Source organism: Fukomys damarensis, unplaced genomic scaffold (assembly GCF_012274545.1).
Source record: "Fukomys damarensis isolate Sample0158 unplaced genomic scaffold, DMR_v1.0_HiC HiC_scaffold_4, whole genome shotgun sequence".
NCBI classification, from domain to species: domain Eukaryota; kingdom Metazoa; phylum Chordata; class Mammalia; order Rodentia; family Bathyergidae; genus Fukomys; species Fukomys damarensis.
This window is the reverse complement of record NW_022900916.1, coordinates 7,626,274-7,643,241: the sequence shown is the minus strand read 5'-3', so window position 1 is coordinate 7,643,241 and position 16,968 is coordinate 7,626,274. Positions and strand designations below refer to the sequence as shown.

Here is a 16,968-nt window from a genome sequence, read left to right as displayed (position 1 = left end):
AGAAAAGCAGCTTTCAGTAGAGAGGCAATGAACGTTGCCCTTCTTTACTTTCCCTTTAACAGCCTCCCCTGATGTGCTCAAGCCCAAAACCCATGTTCCCACTGCCATATTAACCCAGTGAAAACAATGCACTCAAGCTGGTCCATAAATCATTCCCGGGACTCACAAGCAGCCCGTGATTAGCAAGAGGGCAATTTCCCAAGGCCTTGTCCCTCTAGAATCAAAGCTCAACCTGGTGTGGTTTCTCACAGGCCGACCAGGGACATCTTTGCGGTCATCATTTTACACTCATAAATGGCTTCTTATGGACTGCTACCAGAAAGATAAGAAAGCTCACAGCCTAGCTTCTCTGCAGAGGGAAGACACGCGCCAACCCCACAGGCTGAGTTGAGTGGGAGGGGTGCGTTCCTGAGGAAACCTCCTCCCGCTCCTTCAGGCTTCACCAGGCTTGGTGGTTGTCATCCCGAGCCGTATCTCAGAGAAAACGAGGTGCACAGTGAAGAAAATGAGACAGCAGGGCTGAGGTACAGCCTTGTGTGAGGAGAGTCAGGGCGGGAGGCTCCTCCCACTCACCGAGGTTGAGGAAAGTGATGTCCTTGGTCACTTGTGAACCACCACTTCCGGGAGCCACGGTGAAGGTCTTTCTGTACCCTGCAGGGGGAAAACAGGAAGGCAAGGCAAGGACCTTACAAATCACAGAGCTGGAACTGTTTCCGAGGCAGCGCTCCTGACTTTTAGTCACTGAAACTGACACAGCACCTCCTGGCTTCCAGGGCTCGGCTGGGCCTCATGTCCGAAAGCCAGCATGGCCGGTGGGCCCGTCTGTGTGCAACCACTGCCTAGCAGTTGTTTGGGCTCATGTGTAACTTGAGGCCACAAGACGTGGGTTGTTCAGGGAGGGAGGGAGGGATCCACAGGAACCTTCTTGATGGTCTGAGAGACGAAGGCGATTGTGTGGTCACTAAGCCCCCGAGACATGTTCCCACCATGCCTCCCTTTAGTTAGGAGGAGGGGGAGTAGGCTAATCTCACCTCCTGGGTTTTGTCCTCTACTTACGTAACCATCTCCAGTAAAGTTTTATTCACTGGTTTTAATGGTGACATTAATCATTCGAAAAATGTGTGAAAACTTTCAACAAAATCTTGCAGGACTTAAGCATGCATACATGTGTAGCTCTGACATTACTTTAGTTTCTCCATGATTAAATTTTTTAACCCTTCTACCTTGGTCTTTAACACCAGGCTAGTATTAGGGTCCACCTGCAGAATAACAAACCTTGCATAAAAATGTATAAAGATTAGGGAAATAAATCAATCTATAAAAATTTTAAGCACATCCATACTATCACTAAACAGATACTAATGTTGAGGAAATAAACTAAATAAACATTCCTTAGCATGTTTCAGGCTAAAACTATTAAAAGGCCCCTGTGAGCAACTATGGGAACAGCTTGGTGCCATATCAATATCTTGGGCCAGTGATGTATGAAATGGAATAAACATATTTTAGGGTCCTGTTTACATCTGGGACCACAAAAACTTTTAACTAAAACCCTTTATAATGGCCTGCATTACCGTTGCACATATTTTCCAATTAGTAGTAACTAAAAGGCAAACAAACATCCTCTAGACAAATACATCACAGGCCCAGAAAAATATATAGGCCAGAGTAAAAACTCATAGTATACAATATTTAGCTAACTTGATTGCTTACCATTAGTTAATTTCTTCACGAAACATAAATTATGTAGGTGTAGAACTACAGATAAAAACTGCAAAGTAAAAAGATCACTAAAATAGCTTATTTTCTACTACATATTGAGAAAAGACTATTATGCAAACATTAAAACAATGAAAAGTACCTGCATGGAAATAAAACACTGAATATGTCATTTGTTCCCAAGAGTCAAACTTCTGGCTGTAACATACACACAAGCTTCCTAGAAGTAAGAACACATTTAATAGACTTTAAAAGAATATGTGTCACAGATAAAAAAGTTTCCTATCCACTTAACCTTACTTCTACTCCCTTAGCTGTCCTGCCCCATATGCCCCAAAGGTTACTTCCCAAATTCTACAGAGGGTCTACTAACACGTTGCTAAGAATTTTTAACCAACAACTATTGAACTTCAACAATTAGCAGTGCACTGACAGTGACACACCCCTACATGGGAGGTCAGATCTGCACAGCCTTTAAACTCCAAAATCCTCAGTGTTCCAAAATCTGAAACTTTGTAAGGGTCATGTTGGTGCTCAAAAAGTTTGGAATTCTGTAGCACTTTTTATTTCAGATTAGAGATGCTTTTATCCCAATCCCAATATTTGTATGATTAACTGGAGGTGGACATGGCTGAGGTTATAGCCCCAGAGCTAATATTAAATAGATGTACAGATCCAATTACCACTCTACTGAGGCTGATTTTTTAATTTCTTCTATTATACTCTATTAGTTCCTTTATCAAAGAGTCACAGTAGAAAAAAAGCCCAAGGGCCAGGGATTTAGCTCAGTGGTGCTACCACCTGCCTCGAAAGCACAAGGTCCCAAGTTCGATCTCTGATACAAAAAAAAAGGCCCATTTTCTTTTAAAAGGCTATTCAGGGACATTAGTAAACATTATGCTATAATATTTATCATTTGTGACTATTTGAATGGCATTTAAAATTGAAATTATTGTTAGAGGTACATTTGATTGCAATAGCTTCAAAACGCAAAACAGGAAAAAAGTAACTATAATAAAAATTGTAGCAATTCTGGCAAAATCATTAGTTACCAGGTACACAATGATAATTTTTCTTTAAAATTACAGTAGGCTTGGTCCGGGGATTTAACTCTGGTGCCACCACCTGCCTCACAAGCTCAAGGTCCCAAGTTCAATCCCCAGTACAAAAAAAATTATAGTAGGCTTATTTAGAATAAAAGTAATCATTCCTAAAGCATAAATAAAATAATAATTATAGAAGAATGAAAGTCCCATGTACTACTTTGACTACTTTTATATGGTAAATATCAGCGGGGGAAAGGCCTCTGGTTTAATTTTTGTTGTTGTTGTTCTTGGCTTTTTGAGACAGTCTCACTAAGAGGTCCGGAAAGCCTGGAACTTACAGTGATCTCCTCAAGTGCTAGGGTACAGACCCGTGCCCCCATGACCCGGTCTTACCCTCTTTTTTTGATGTTCTAGGATCACAAAGAGAAAGAAACTGCTAGCAAACACAGATGAAAAAATAAAGAAGTTTCTTCAGTAATAAAGAAATACTAAAGCAAGGTACCATATTTTCCCTTTCCGGTTACCAGAATGTTTTTCTTAGTGTATGTTTACAATATATAATACCTATGCATTAGGGAATTGATATATAGTCATATATTTAGCCTACCTTGATTATTTTTGATGCTTTCCTCCTCTTCCTACCCTCCTAATTCCTCTGATCCCCTTGACGGCACATATAGATATCTACATATATTAGACACACACATTTTCTTTATCAATTTAACTGCTAATGGGCACCTGGGCTGTTTTCAGAGCTTAGCTATTGTGCACTGCATGCTGTAAACACAGGTATGCCTGTACCACTGGAATATGATGCCTTTAACTCCTATTACTTAGAAACCTTCTAGATACCTAGAAGAGGAGCAGCTGGGTTGAATGGAAGTTTGGACTGGAGGGCTCTCCGTACCGGTTCCATAGTCACTGTAATTTGTCCACATTCCCAGCAACAACGCTCAAGGGTTCCCCTTTCCCGAGCCTCACCAGCATGTGCAACCAAGGTTAAGAACCACTTTCTAAAACTCAGCAGATCTGGAGGTGACCCTTGGCTTGTGGCTTACTAAGTATACTGCGTCAAGCAAGTTAATTTAATTCTCTAAGCCTCAGTTTCCTCGCTTGTAAGAAAATATAGAACTGATGTCATAAGGTTCTTGTGTGAGAACTACATGAGGCAATGTGCATATGACCCTTGGAAAGCAGTTGAAACTGGACATAAAAGGTATTATGCTGTTATCCCACAATTATTTTGGTGCTACTTATAAATTGGAGGAAGTCACTGTTTGAACAAACAAAGCAAAGTATGTCCTTAATGGTACATCCAGAGACTTTTAATAAATATTCATCGGAGTTAAAGAGAACATCTCACCACTGACCAGACTTCAGGAAACCATTTAGATAGTAAAAACTATTACAAGGTTCTCTAAGGGAAATTATTTCACTGGGACAATTATACAAGGCCCTAAAACGTGCTAACACGCTGGCCTGATCGTGAGGGCTTGTGAAAGGTGGCTCTTGCAATGACGGGAGCAGAAAGGACACATTTCCTCATCCAGCTCCGCTCAGCAGGTAGGGTAACAATCCTCGTTACAGCTGCGATCAGCGGGTCTGAACAGGCTCTGAGTCGGCCGTGTTCTTTCCCAGAGCGGAGCCTCCTGACCTCCATACCAGCGCAAACCGAAACTCTCCGCCTAGCAGGAGCTGTGTTTAGATTCAACAGTTTCCTTCTCCAACCCCACTCGGCTGGAGTAGATCTTGCTTATGTTAACCGCAGGAGCAAAAATAATTTTTTAATAACGAACCTGGGAAATACATAAACAACCTATCTGTCAAAACCCAGAAGATCGCTTCTCCAGCTTGTTTCATTTTAAGTCTGGAAACATCACATTTGAAACAGGCTTATTTTTTTCTATTTTGGGGCTCACTGTGAAGAGGAAGGCTCATTTCTATTCTCCCAGACATTGCTGAGAAAGGAAAAAAGAAAATGGATTTTTTCACATCTTGTGCCAGATAAACCTAACATTTTATTAAATATGTCATAGGCAGCTCATTTTAAAGTTACACAAATTCCTATTGGAATAATATGAAAAAGAATAAAAAGCTACATAGAATCGAGGCCTTAAAACGATTGTTCACATCCAACAGATTTAAGTTGAAGTAGCAGGGCAGACCCTATGCTGGTCCCTCCATGAGATTTTGATCTTAGTTTATCCCACCTTGGAAGCAGAGTCACACCAACGCTGACTCCTTATCTTCTGGGCCTTATCTTCTTTCTCTCTACACCAACCCCGTCCTGTAAATGCTCGAACTCACGGGAGTCTCTACCATCTTAATAAATAATATTCCCGAATTCCACCTCCACCTCAAGCTACTGCCTCGCACGTCTACCATGCTGCTGTGACATCTTGAGCTTCACCTGCTCAGTGACTCACCTGGGTCACCAGGCTCCCTCCTCTGGGAGACCCCCTCCACCCTCGGCTCCTGAACCTCCACATTTGTTTCCCTCTTCCCCTTCCTCTGACATCAAAGGCCAGCTCTACTCTGACGAATGCCCGCTTTCCCGGCCTGGGACCCAGCCCCTCCCACACCTCTGCCGCTCACTAAAGCACAGCTGTCACCTTCCTGCAGCCTCCTCGCCCCCCAGCCAGCAGCTCTCAAGAATGCACATCTAGTTCTGTCACCACTGCAGGGAGGGAGCATCCAGGGACCCTAAAACAGCCAGGGGAGAGGTTGCCGGGGACACGGTCATCTTATGTGCCAAAGCATCACTACGGTTGCTAATCCAGAGGTTAAAAATGCCAGGGAGACCAGCAGCAGTTACCACTTGGCCAGGTGACCAAACCTGGCATCGCTAAGAGTCACACGTACTACGTCACCTGTCGCCTGCTCTGATGGACTGTGGTTCACACCCCTACGGTGGTGGTGAACCCATGGCACGTGTGCCACAGCAGGCTGATCGTTGTCACTGAAAGCTCTAAAGGGTTCGCCATCACTGTGCCAGAGGTCATCTCACCAGGACACTGACCTGTGTCTGCTATGCCTTCAGGCCTAACTTCCATTTTACCAAAATAGAGACAAAGGGAAACGTCAGTCTCCACACAGAAACAACTCAGCAAATCCAGCATGTGGGGTACATTTCTTAAGACAAAAAGGAGTCTTCAGTGAAACAAAGTTTGACAAAGGGATTGGGGGTGGGGGCAGAGAACACAAACACTTAACCAAACATAATGTGTGAATCTTGACGAGATTCTGACTTTAACTTATATGCAGACATATATTTTGTTTATATATACAAGTATACACATACATGCAAATACGCCTATAAACTACCTTTTCAACAATTATGGAAATTCGAGAATGAAAAATGTGTTGACTAGCGCAGTTAATTTCTCTCAGTGACAAGAACAGGTGTTACAATTATGGAAATTCGAGAATGAAAAATGTGTTGACTAGCGCAGTTAATTTCTCTCAGTGACAATGGAACAGGTTATAGAGAACTTGTGTGCTAAAAGAGATGCCTGCTAAATCTAAATTACTCAGTAGCAGAGTTACGATATCTGTAGCCATCCCCATAGAGACAGTGTCTCACTAAGTTGCCCACACTGGCCTTGAAATTGCAATCCTCCTGCCTCAGCCTCCCGAACCGCTGGGATTACAGGTGTGCACCACCGCACCCAGATACAATTCACTTTTAAACTGTTTAGTTAGAAAGAAGATAGTAACTATATCTGGAGATCATTATAAAATACTATAAATGGTATGATTAAATAACAATTCTATGGACATTCATGATACTCTGGCACCCTGGGATGCTTCTGCATTTTAAAACTAAATTGTGATTAGAACAGAAAAAGCCTGTGCCTGTGTGGTGGTGCACACTCGTAAACCCAGCACTCTGAGAGGCTGAGTCAGGAGGATCACAAGTTGGAACCAAGTCTGGGCATCTTAGTGACTTAGAGATACCCTGCTCCAAATTTTTTGTTTTTTTGTACCAGGGATCAAACTCGGGTCCTTCCGCTTGCGAGGCAGGTGGTGGCACCACTGAGCTAAATGGCCCCCACCCTGTTCAAAATTTAAAAAAAAAACAAAAAACGGCTGAGAGTGTAGGTTGGGGCGAAGGTCTTGCGTTCAATCCCCAGCACAAAAACACCGTCAATGACTTCTCTGAACTCTTCGGATCTCGGGATAAAATCCTACACGATCTGGCGCCTGCCGCCTCCCCGCCGTCTCTCCCGGTGCTGTGCCCTCGCTCCGTCACAGTTCCGAGCCTGTGCGGGTCCCCGGCTCCCTGGCCCCTTCTCCTTTCATCTCCCCAGGGCTGCTTTATGGAGGGACTTGTGAGGCCGGACAGGGGTCGAAGGAACCTGGTGAGATAAAGGCAACTGCAGGATGCGGATGGAGTGGGACGGGCTGGGCGGGCCTGCAGGGCGGGAGGACAGGTGGACTGGCTGACAGCGCCGTGTCTCCTCTGAAGCCTGCACCCCGTGCTGCTGCATCGATGCTCCCTCGCCACACGCATCAGGGTTCTGCTGCGATGCTGTGTGTGCACTTAGGTCACCTCTAAAATCCACACCAAACGGCAGCCTCGGTTCTGCTCACTGCGGCACCTCCAAGCCTAGCACATGCTAAGTGTTCAGCGATTGTTGGTTTAATGTGTGAATGCACAAAACTTCGGCTTTAAAGGGACGTGATTTTTAACCTTGATTTTTGATTTATATAATTATACATGTTTATAGAAAGGGCACAATCTTATCCAAGTGCTACTCAAGTAGTAAATGTCTGCTCACATTGGGATATTAAAAATGGCTACCAGACCGCTTTTCTAGAGTTGATTAATTATATGATTATTGAGGAAAGGAGCATTTTTATCCAATTTATTTAATTCAATCACATTCCTCTTCCCTCGTTTTCAGCTCTCTTTTTCTCCTTCGCCATTTTCTTTTTCTACAACAAGTGTTTGTGATGGGATAGAATGCTGTTAATCAGTCCCTTTATGTCAAGTTCGGAGTGTAAGGATGGGAGGCCAGGCACCTGGGTATCGAACCAAAATGCAGCAAGCAGTAAGCAGCTCCACCCCCAGGGGTCCTCTGTGAAAGATGGAGCAGGGAGAACACTTGAGCTGACTAAACATAAATCCAGCACCTCTATTACAACCATGCAAACAACTGTTAGAACGATAGTCCTGCCAACTGTGACTCCTTTCACACGGACAGAAGACGTGTACAAAATCATAGTGCAGAGGTTAGGGGTGGTGCCCAGTTTCACAGACTAAAATAAAACCCAACAAAATGATAGTGGATGTAGTACATGAAACATGTATACATGTGTATGGGTGTATGTATATGTCCACATGATTGCTGTGTAATAACGTGGCTGTTAGCTATCATTCTCATATAGCTCAACAGTAACTAAATTTTATAGAGCACTCAAGTATATCTGAACAAATTAATAAATACAACCCTGGTTCTACCTGTATGGCTGGTAAAGACATACAGAGTCAGGTGTTTGGACAACTTCTCTTCCTCTTCCTGATAACCACATCCAAAGTTGACAAGTCTAGGAGCACAAAGGAAAGGAAATTATCGGGTGCATTTATAAATACATCCCTTCCCATGTGATGTAGGGAGCCACAGGCACCCACAGAAGTAGGGGCCAGGCCTTGAGAAATCTAAATACAGTAATGAAAAAAAGTACGTGCTGCATAACTGGTGTGGTTGGGGCAGTAGAGAAGAAAAACCTATTACAACTTGCATTTTTATGATTTTTTTTGTGATTAAATATACTATGACACTTATACTATCCTTCAAAAACAAGCACAACTAACTATATTTGATGAAATAAAGCTAGTGAAATATAAAACCATCTGCTAATTCAGAAAGATTTTCATTTCTTCTGTGCTTTGAGGGCCTTATTATTTTTTTCTAAAAATGTTTTACATTTTTACTACATGTAAAGTACTCTAGCAAAAGCAAGCAAGCTTGCCTTTTGTATAAAAAGAAAAACAGAAAACAGAAACCAAAGCAATACACTCAGCTGAGCTACAAGTGGATTAAGCTGTTACATCTTGTTAAGAGAATGAGAAAAGGGTTTTTATGTTGGTCCTAATGGCCACTCTCTCGCACTGAAACTTTTTATTCATGGGAAGAAGAATGCTTCCATACATCAAATTAAATAAATGGAAAAATGGCTAAGAAAATCAACACAGCTAGTGTTACATATAAAACCCTATGTTAGTGCTTGACAAGTTGTCTAAATCCCTATACAGAAAAAAAATATGAAAAGACACACACAGACTATCAAACTGTCCTTCTGCCTGCCCACCATGAATTAGGAATAAATGTAATTATTTTGTGCCTATAAAAATCAATAACAATCTATGAATAACTTACTTAAATTCAGAGCTACTAAGTGGTATGTCCAAGGCTGTTTCAAACTGCAAAAAAAAAAAAAAAGAATCAGGAGACAATGAGCTCCAAAAAATGGCATTCAGTAAAGATGACAGTTGGGACACTTGGGCAAGCCTGGCAACCTGTGCCAGACGGTGTGGGAGCTGCTGACCATCATTACCATGAGAGGTGACCCGCATCCTCAGCCAGAAGTGACCAGAGCGCCCTGGAGCACACACGCAATCGATCACAGGGTTACTTGTTGCAGGGCAAATGCCTGGCAAGCGCTCCCTTAGATGCCAGCATCGCAGACGGGCTGTGTCGTAGGACAACTGACCCAGGCGTCTCTTTCGAGACACGAGGACCGCTTCAGGAAGGGAGGCCCGGGTGTCGTCAGAAGGACAGTGGGACACCCTTAGAAGGCAGAACAGCTAGAGATTCCTGTGACATCATCAACTCGCCTGTCCTGGACGCCAGGGTTAGCCCTCAGCGAGAAGAAAGGAGCAGGGCCACAGATCAGGACGTGGGCGCTGGCTCAGCACCGGCTAAAGCTCGCAGGCGTCTTTCTAGGAGTGATGCTAATTATTTTCCACTAATTAAACCAGACCCCCTTACTGGCTTTTCCCCTCGTCCTCAGTCCACCAGATTCACGAATCCTTTTGGGTCAAACGAGCTGCAGCCACTTAAAGCTATCTACCGCAGGCCACATCCTCTGCTGGTGAACCCTGCCCCAGTGCTCGTCTCCTCCACGGAAGCCACATGGAGGAGACTCCCTGCGTGTGCGCTCCCCCTCCCCTGTGTAACTGAGCAGTTGTTACAGAGCTGAGGCCTCGAGGTAGCAGGCACTGCTTTATTTGCTCGTGCAGTGACCAACACAACATAAAAAATGCTACAATATAGTTCAGGACAGCAACTCTCTTGGAAGGGGCAACATGTTCTAAAATTTCCAGCCAATCATTCTCTGGACTTACCATTAAGGTAAAGCTCTCATCTGCATTAAACTGGATGCATTTTAAGATAGTCCTTGATTTCTACAAGAGAAAACATCATGACATGTTGCCTGTTCCAAATAAAATCAACAACAAAAACGCCAGGAAAAAAGAGGAGGGAGGGGAGATGAAAGGGAAAAGGAAGCAGTCAAGAAGTGGTCAGGATGAACGGAGGCTGTAGCTCAGTGGCAGGAGATTTGCCTGGCATCTGGGAGGCCAGGGATTCAATGCCCGGCACTGAACACAAACTCACAGAACCAGAGATACAAGAAGTACTTATGGTAATCTCGTTACTTCTCATAAACCTTCACTGACTGCACTCATCAATGAAAATTAACAATTGATAAAGAACAGTAATGATAATGTCCTACTAAAAAGAGCCCATGGACGAGTTTTTACCTTCATGTCAATGTAGTACAATCTCTGTTCTCGCATATCCCACTGAGCCCAAACAAAATCCTCAGCTATTCTGTCTCTTGGGAGATGGCCAGAATTTTTAATTACCTAGAGAAGCAAAAAGATGTTATAAGTAAATGAGTATTTTTAGAAGAACCGATCCAGAATCATTATTTACATATTCTGTGGCACATATAAATATTTCTGCTTTGTTAGCACTTCCCCTACCTCTGAGGCATACACAGACTTTCCACAAAAGTTTTAAGCATTATTACTCTATTCCTAGTGCTCTAAATATACTTTTATTCATGTTCCTCATTTAGTAGAGAGACTGGGGCTGCTGGAGATAAGACTACCCCTATCGCAAAGCAACTGCCCTAAGTAGGAGATTGCTAACTCCCTGTGGTGGACGGAGCCCTCAGTCAGGCAGAGTAGACCAAAAAGCTTCATTACCCAGGGCAGAGGATGGGATGCCAACACAACCCTCGGGCCTGGGATGGGAGGGATTGCAACAAACCCAGTGTGACCAGAAGCCAGCTGTGTGGCCCTGGGCATAACTCTTACCGTGCCACCCTGCACAGTGAGTACAATGGCCTGTTCCTGCTCTCAGAAGTGCTTAACTGCTCATCCATAAGGCCTGACTTGGGCAGGGCCTCCTGTACCAAGAGCCTCCCCTCACCTCTGCATTCCTATGCCACGTGGCTTGCTTTTTTTATTACAGTTACATAGGAACTAACCCCAAAGCCCCCCTGTGAGTGTGCACTCTTTCACAGCATCTTTATTTTCCTACTTCTTGTTTCCTGCATGTAATCGTACTCAGGGAATGCTTGTTCAAAAGAAAGAAAATGAAATGAGGACTGTACAAGTAAACTGCTAAGGATATTAGACAAGGTATGATTGAACCACACGGTGAATGTTTAAATTTTTAAAGTTATTATGGTAAAAGACACACTGCCACCAAATCCCCAAAAATACTCCCCCTCACTTCAAAGATACTTATCCCACCATCCTTGCCACTTTCTGAAGCAGAACTTCAAGTTCTCTTTCAAACATGTCTTTAGCAGGTGTGATCAAAAGTATGGCGAACGCTGTTGCCGAGCACCATCCACTGAAAGGCAGGCTCGTGAAAACACCGATGAGTCCTCATCCACCTTGTTCTCCGGTCTGGCTCTTCCCCAGAGTCAAAATGACCAAGAATGGTAAATGTTTTCAATCAATTCAGAACTTCAAAACAGCCACAAGAGTACAACTAAAGACACTCCGGGAAGACGACTTCAGAATGGTTTCAGAAAGTGACAAGAACAATGGGGGTGGTGTCCTGAGGGGGATTTATGGCTGTGTGTATTTTACTGCAATAAAATGTATAAATTTAAGTATTCACTATATTTTTAGGTCACACTTCATGATTTAAAAGCATTTAAATGACATTAAAACTATATAAATGTTAAATCAGAAGATTCTAGAAGTTTCTAGAAATCATCTAATTCAACCCCTCTACTTTACAGGTGAGAAAACTGAGGCCTTGTAAACAGGTTTGCTTGAGTGAGGCCTGGTCTATTAGCTCCCTCAGGAAATGTCCTGGACTGAGGTAAAGTTAAAGATCATTAATACCCACCTAGAATTTGTTTGGTTTCACACATTAAAACAGCAGGTCTATATTTGAAAAGACATAGCATTAATCTATCAATGTTTCAATAGCATTAGTCTATCTTTAACAGTTTAGAAATAAGTCCTCTGTAGAAAGGAAATCTGAAGCAAAAGGAATTTCAAGTCTTTACCACTCTATTTCCATCTTCTTGGATGACTTGGATATGAAATTGCTCAATATCTTTAAAAAAAAGAAAGATAAATTTAACCTTCAAGAAAACATATCAGTATACTTTGCCTAAAACAGTTGGGAGCAAATTTTTACAGCACAAATACAGACTAAACAACTGGCTAAAAAAATAGTATTATCAAAAACAATAACTTCACCATAGAGACTCAAAAAAAAAAAAAGTAGAAAACTACCTTCCTCCCTCTTCTCTTTCCAGTCTGTTTCAGTCCCAGACTCATCACTGTCAGCAATACACAACCATTCATCCCTTCTCCCCCTTCCTTCCTCAACAAGTACCTGCCCCCCAAAGAGTCCCATATGCAGCTCATTTAGCAAGATTCACCTTCAGTTTCCAAATACAAACACCTGTCTGTGCATCTACATAGACAATGCGATGCACTGCGGGGGCAAGATATTTGGGAAATACATTTGTATGGGATCAATTTTACCCAGAACAGTTTTGGTCAGTTTGTAATTGCCCCTTGTTATCATTAGCAATTTAGATTCTGCCCCCCTTACCTTCTGCCAGTTCTGGTTACAAAAATGTGAGAAAAGTGAGTGAGGTCACAGGGACTGAATACAACCCCAACCCTTCAATTCAAGCCTGTCCTGAAACCCTAAGTCAGAAGCTCCATCTTACTGCATGGAAAGTTGCTAGATAAGCTCTATCAGTAAATGGTGTCCTTCCCCCCTTCTCACATTCAAAAATATCATGCAAGGACGTGACTTTTGCCACAATCTTTTTTTTGCCTCTACTTGAACTTGGCCAAGTCAGTATCCTCGGATCTACCATGGGATTCTTCTTGCTAACAAAGCCTCCTTTTCCCCCATCTAAGTCCACTTCCTTGCATGCTGCCATCCACTGTGATAAACATGCCGAAGAATGGTGGACTGATGGTTGGAAGGATGAGCTCCACAACTGTCCTACGAGCGTCCCACCATGTGACAACACTGGCAATCTACGTGTACGAAGTGCCCATCATTCCCAAGACGAAGCTCAAGGGAACAACACCTGGGCCAAAGGGAAAAGTTCTACCACAGGAATTCTATGGCTCAAATGGACAAAGGCTATTGGACCCTCGGTTGCAGCAAAGGCATCTAGAAGATTCATTCATGTCCCACACTTCAGTAGGAGACCATGCACCATTCACGGGCCCCCAGCTGTCACCTGAAGATGCACTTACATTTCTCTTCTGAAACCAGTAACAGGTGGCTTTGTGGAAGACGATGACTTGCATCATGTGGGTAGAGGAACTGGAAAAAGGAAATTCATCAAAATTTTAGGCAACTTTCTTGCTTGCACAAATACTTCAAAAGCTGTATCTGAAGAGCGGAAGAGGTAGCTCAGTGGTAGGGCACTTGGCTGGCACACACAGCCCCGGGTTCAATCCCCAGTACCGCAAGAGGGGAAAAAAAATTGTGTTTGATGACTACACCACTGCTGCTGCATACCACACAAGGGACTGGGACCCACAGGATAGTTTAGGGGAATCACAGGCACGGTCACACACACACTCCACAGGCTCAAGCAAGCAGAAGAGAAATACTTTGAGGATCTTAGTCTCCCAGAGGGAAGCTGATCTCTGGTCAACACTATCGCCATTCTCTTAAACGGTAAGGCAAAGGGTGAAGCTATTTCCAGCAGCCGTGCTTCCTACGTGGCACAGTGGCGATGCAAGCAATGCCGATGAGCTCCGTGCTGTCACACACAGAGGGGTCAGGACATCTGTTGTGCAACTGGACCTTACACAAGTAATTTGAGAGCCGTGTCAACATACTCCCCTTTCACTTCCAAAGTCCTACATCCAAGAAACAAAGCACAGCATGAGAAGGGACTTTCCAGGAAAGGGCGGTGAGTCATGGGGAGGCTGTGGTTAAAAGCCCCACAGACAGGATGACTTCTGCAGCGGAGTCTCCCCCATTTCTCCTTCATGGTTCCCTCCATGGGGCCACAGCCATGCAAACCAGGCCCCGGCAACAAAAGGCCTGACCCTGACAGCTGAGATAATGCAGGAAAACTGGCCATGGGATGACTCCAGGGATTTCAGTTTCATCAACCAAAGGCTGATAAAATCCACCATTTCATTTTACAGCCAAGATTCCCCTAAGTAAGAGCCACCAGTGAAGTTTGACCCCACATTTAAAACATTATCAAAGGACATATAGAACCTTTTATTCTTTAGCTTTATAACCATGGGGTCTCAACAAAACCTAGGAAAACTTTTGACAAAATATATTAGTTGGTACTCTAACTTTTCGTAATAGTGTATTGGAAATAGAACTGGTCAGTTTCTTCAAGTATTTACAGGCAAATCTCCCTTTTAGAACTGCAGGGCTAAACTTGAGGTATATATTGTTCTCACAGAAATAACCCTAAAATTATAAACCTGGCAGCAATACAGAATTTGGCTACAAAAATGATACAAAGTAATTCTCGTGCCTGATGAGGCTGTCCACCATCAGGGCCAGCACCCCAGTATGGGGTTAGGCAAAGGCAGGGGCGCGTTTGCTAAATAAGGTGATTTGCCTGCAGGAGATAGCACAGGTTTCCAGAGCTACAGAGCTGTCCAGGGCAAGGTGCTTGGGAACACAATGCACGGAAGACCCATAAATGCCAACCTCCGAGCCTCCATTGGTCCTCCTGGGCCAGCTGGTAAAAATGTGATTTTTAAAGATCCATGTTGGTGGTGCCCGATTTTCTATCTGTGTGGCAACCCTAGAGCAAGGCCTGAAGGTCAGCAACAAAATAGGTTTCAAACACAGCTCTCAAAAAAGCATTCATGGGCCAGGCATTTAGCTCAGTGGTTCCACCGCCTGCCTTGTGGGCACAAGGTCCTTAGTTCAATCCCCAGAACCAAAAAAACAAAAAAGGCATTTAGGTGGCTTTTTGCATTTTAAATAGGAATCTGGACAGATGTTATGCATTTTTAGGAGAACACGTATCTTCCTGGATGTGGAGGCAGACGTGGAGGTCAGTGTTACCTCCGGGAGGGAGGTATAGAGGGGTGTGTGTCTCCCCACTGCGGCTGCCAGGAGGAAGCAGCACATAGAGAAGGAACCTCAGGGGGTCCCACCCCGCCTAGCCTGCCGAAAGGTGACCAAGACCGCACACACCAGGAAACCAGAAAAAGGAGTTTGGTGCAAGACAAAGCCAGTGGGCTGCGAGGCAGTATTGTCCAGATGCTGTTGTGTGTCAGATGCTTTGTTTGTTTAACTAAGATTAAGTTCAGCTAACACAATGCATCATTTTCACCACTTCAAAGCACACAAGTTTTAGTAGCTTTTAATCTGTTCCCAGTGCCACACAACCACATGCTTCTGAAACCCTCTTTCCTCGACCCGGCTCTCGCCCTTCCTTCCACGGTGTCTCTGTCCTTTGCCCTGGGGAGGCTGCCAAGGAAGCCACAAAACAAGCAGAAAAGGGAATGGCACTGTGTCCCACGGGCACCCTGCCCTATGACAGCAGACTGAGTGGCTTCCAGGAGGGGAGGACAGCTGGGGAGTGCTGGGCAGGCAGCAGGGCTCCCAGCACCCCAACAGACGGAGCCCCCCAGCTGCCCTGAGGAACGGGAGCTGGAGAGAGGCGACCCCAGGGGACCAACAGTGCCGTCTGACACCAGCAGAAAGCAAAATCAGACGCAGGAAAGTTTGCACAGCCTGTCTGACTAGAGGCGACTCTTGCCGTTTGTGGGAGCTGTCGCCTCATGTCACACACTGCGACCTGTGAAGCTCAGGCTCCTGGTGGGAGCCCCGTAACTCGCGCCCGAATGAAGCCAGACCGAGGAGGGCATTCATTTCCCGCCCCGGCCTCCTTGCACTTGGTACAGTAGACAGCACCTCCACCCTACACCGCGAGGCCTCGCCAAACCGTGAATGGACGGGAAGCACAAAACCTCAAGAGTGTGGCCCTGGGCCGAGCAGACACCACTGGTCCGTGTGACCGGAACTGTCTGTCCACCTCTCAGCACACATCTGCAAATGGCGGGAAGGGGCCATATTAGCTTCCAGTTACAAAAAAAACGTTTAGAGGGTAAAACTCACAGACACAGTCTGCCAGTACAGGAGACCGACTGGTCGTCGTACACGAAGTGCTTCTGTGCTGACTCACATAGACAGTGGTTTCAGGAATTAAGTCATCTAATCCAAGACAGGCGGTCGGCCATGCCACGACATTAAATGAACTATTTTTAAGCTGATTGCAAATATGTTTTAATATTTGACATTTTATCAAGTGAAGAACTCGCTCTCAGGCAAGCTGCAGGGTAGCAGAGCTAGACCAGCTGGGTTTCAGACCTTAATTTGCATTTGCCAGGGAAGAGCTACCTCCTGCCATCCCGGTCTGCAAGCTGCGTGGAGGAGCGAATGTGCCAATGCGTGGGGAAGCTCTTGGTGGACAGCTTTTGCCCCAGGCTTCCCACCTTATGAGCAACAGACTTAACTGGCAAGCTCACTTACCTGTACCCAAACACAGCTATCCACGGCCTTTAGGACCTTCACACCGTTAATGGGGGAGATTTCCACCAGCAAAGTTAAGCACTTTGATCCTACGGAAAAAAGGAGGCTTTCAACAATGGAGACTTGGGTAACACGCTTTATCTTTTCCAAAGCAACAGGGAGAGAAA

General features: G+C 44.5%; 1 protein-coding gene across 5 annotated transcripts in view; it reads right to left on the bottom strand.

Moving 5' to 3' along the window:
* The window catches only part of Gsap (gamma-secretase activating protein), a 74,834-nt gene that overhangs the window by 38,444 nt on the left and 19,422 nt on the right, over positions 1-16,968 (bottom strand). For 4 of the 5 annotated variants that reach the window (XM_033756597.1, XM_033756595.1, XM_033756596.1 and 1 more), the window contains exons 6-14: positions 16,802-16,890; positions 13,531-13,600; positions 12,309-12,358; positions 10,534-10,638; positions 10,117-10,176; positions 9,149-9,192; positions 8,230-8,315; positions 1,862-1,939; positions 574-651 (exon numbers count right to left, since the gene is read on the bottom strand). In XM_033756597.1, the coding sequence (XP_033612488.1) occupies positions 574-651; positions 1,862-1,939; positions 8,230-8,315; positions 9,149-9,192; positions 10,117-10,176; positions 10,534-10,638; positions 12,309-12,358; positions 13,531-13,600; positions 16,802-16,890 (660 nt within the window). The remainder of the gene's footprint in view (positions 1-573; positions 652-1,861; positions 1,940-8,229; positions 8,316-9,148; positions 9,193-10,116; positions 10,177-10,533; positions 10,639-12,308; positions 12,359-13,530; positions 13,601-16,801; positions 16,891-16,968) is intronic. The other variant, XM_033756593.1, reaches the window with a different exon arrangement.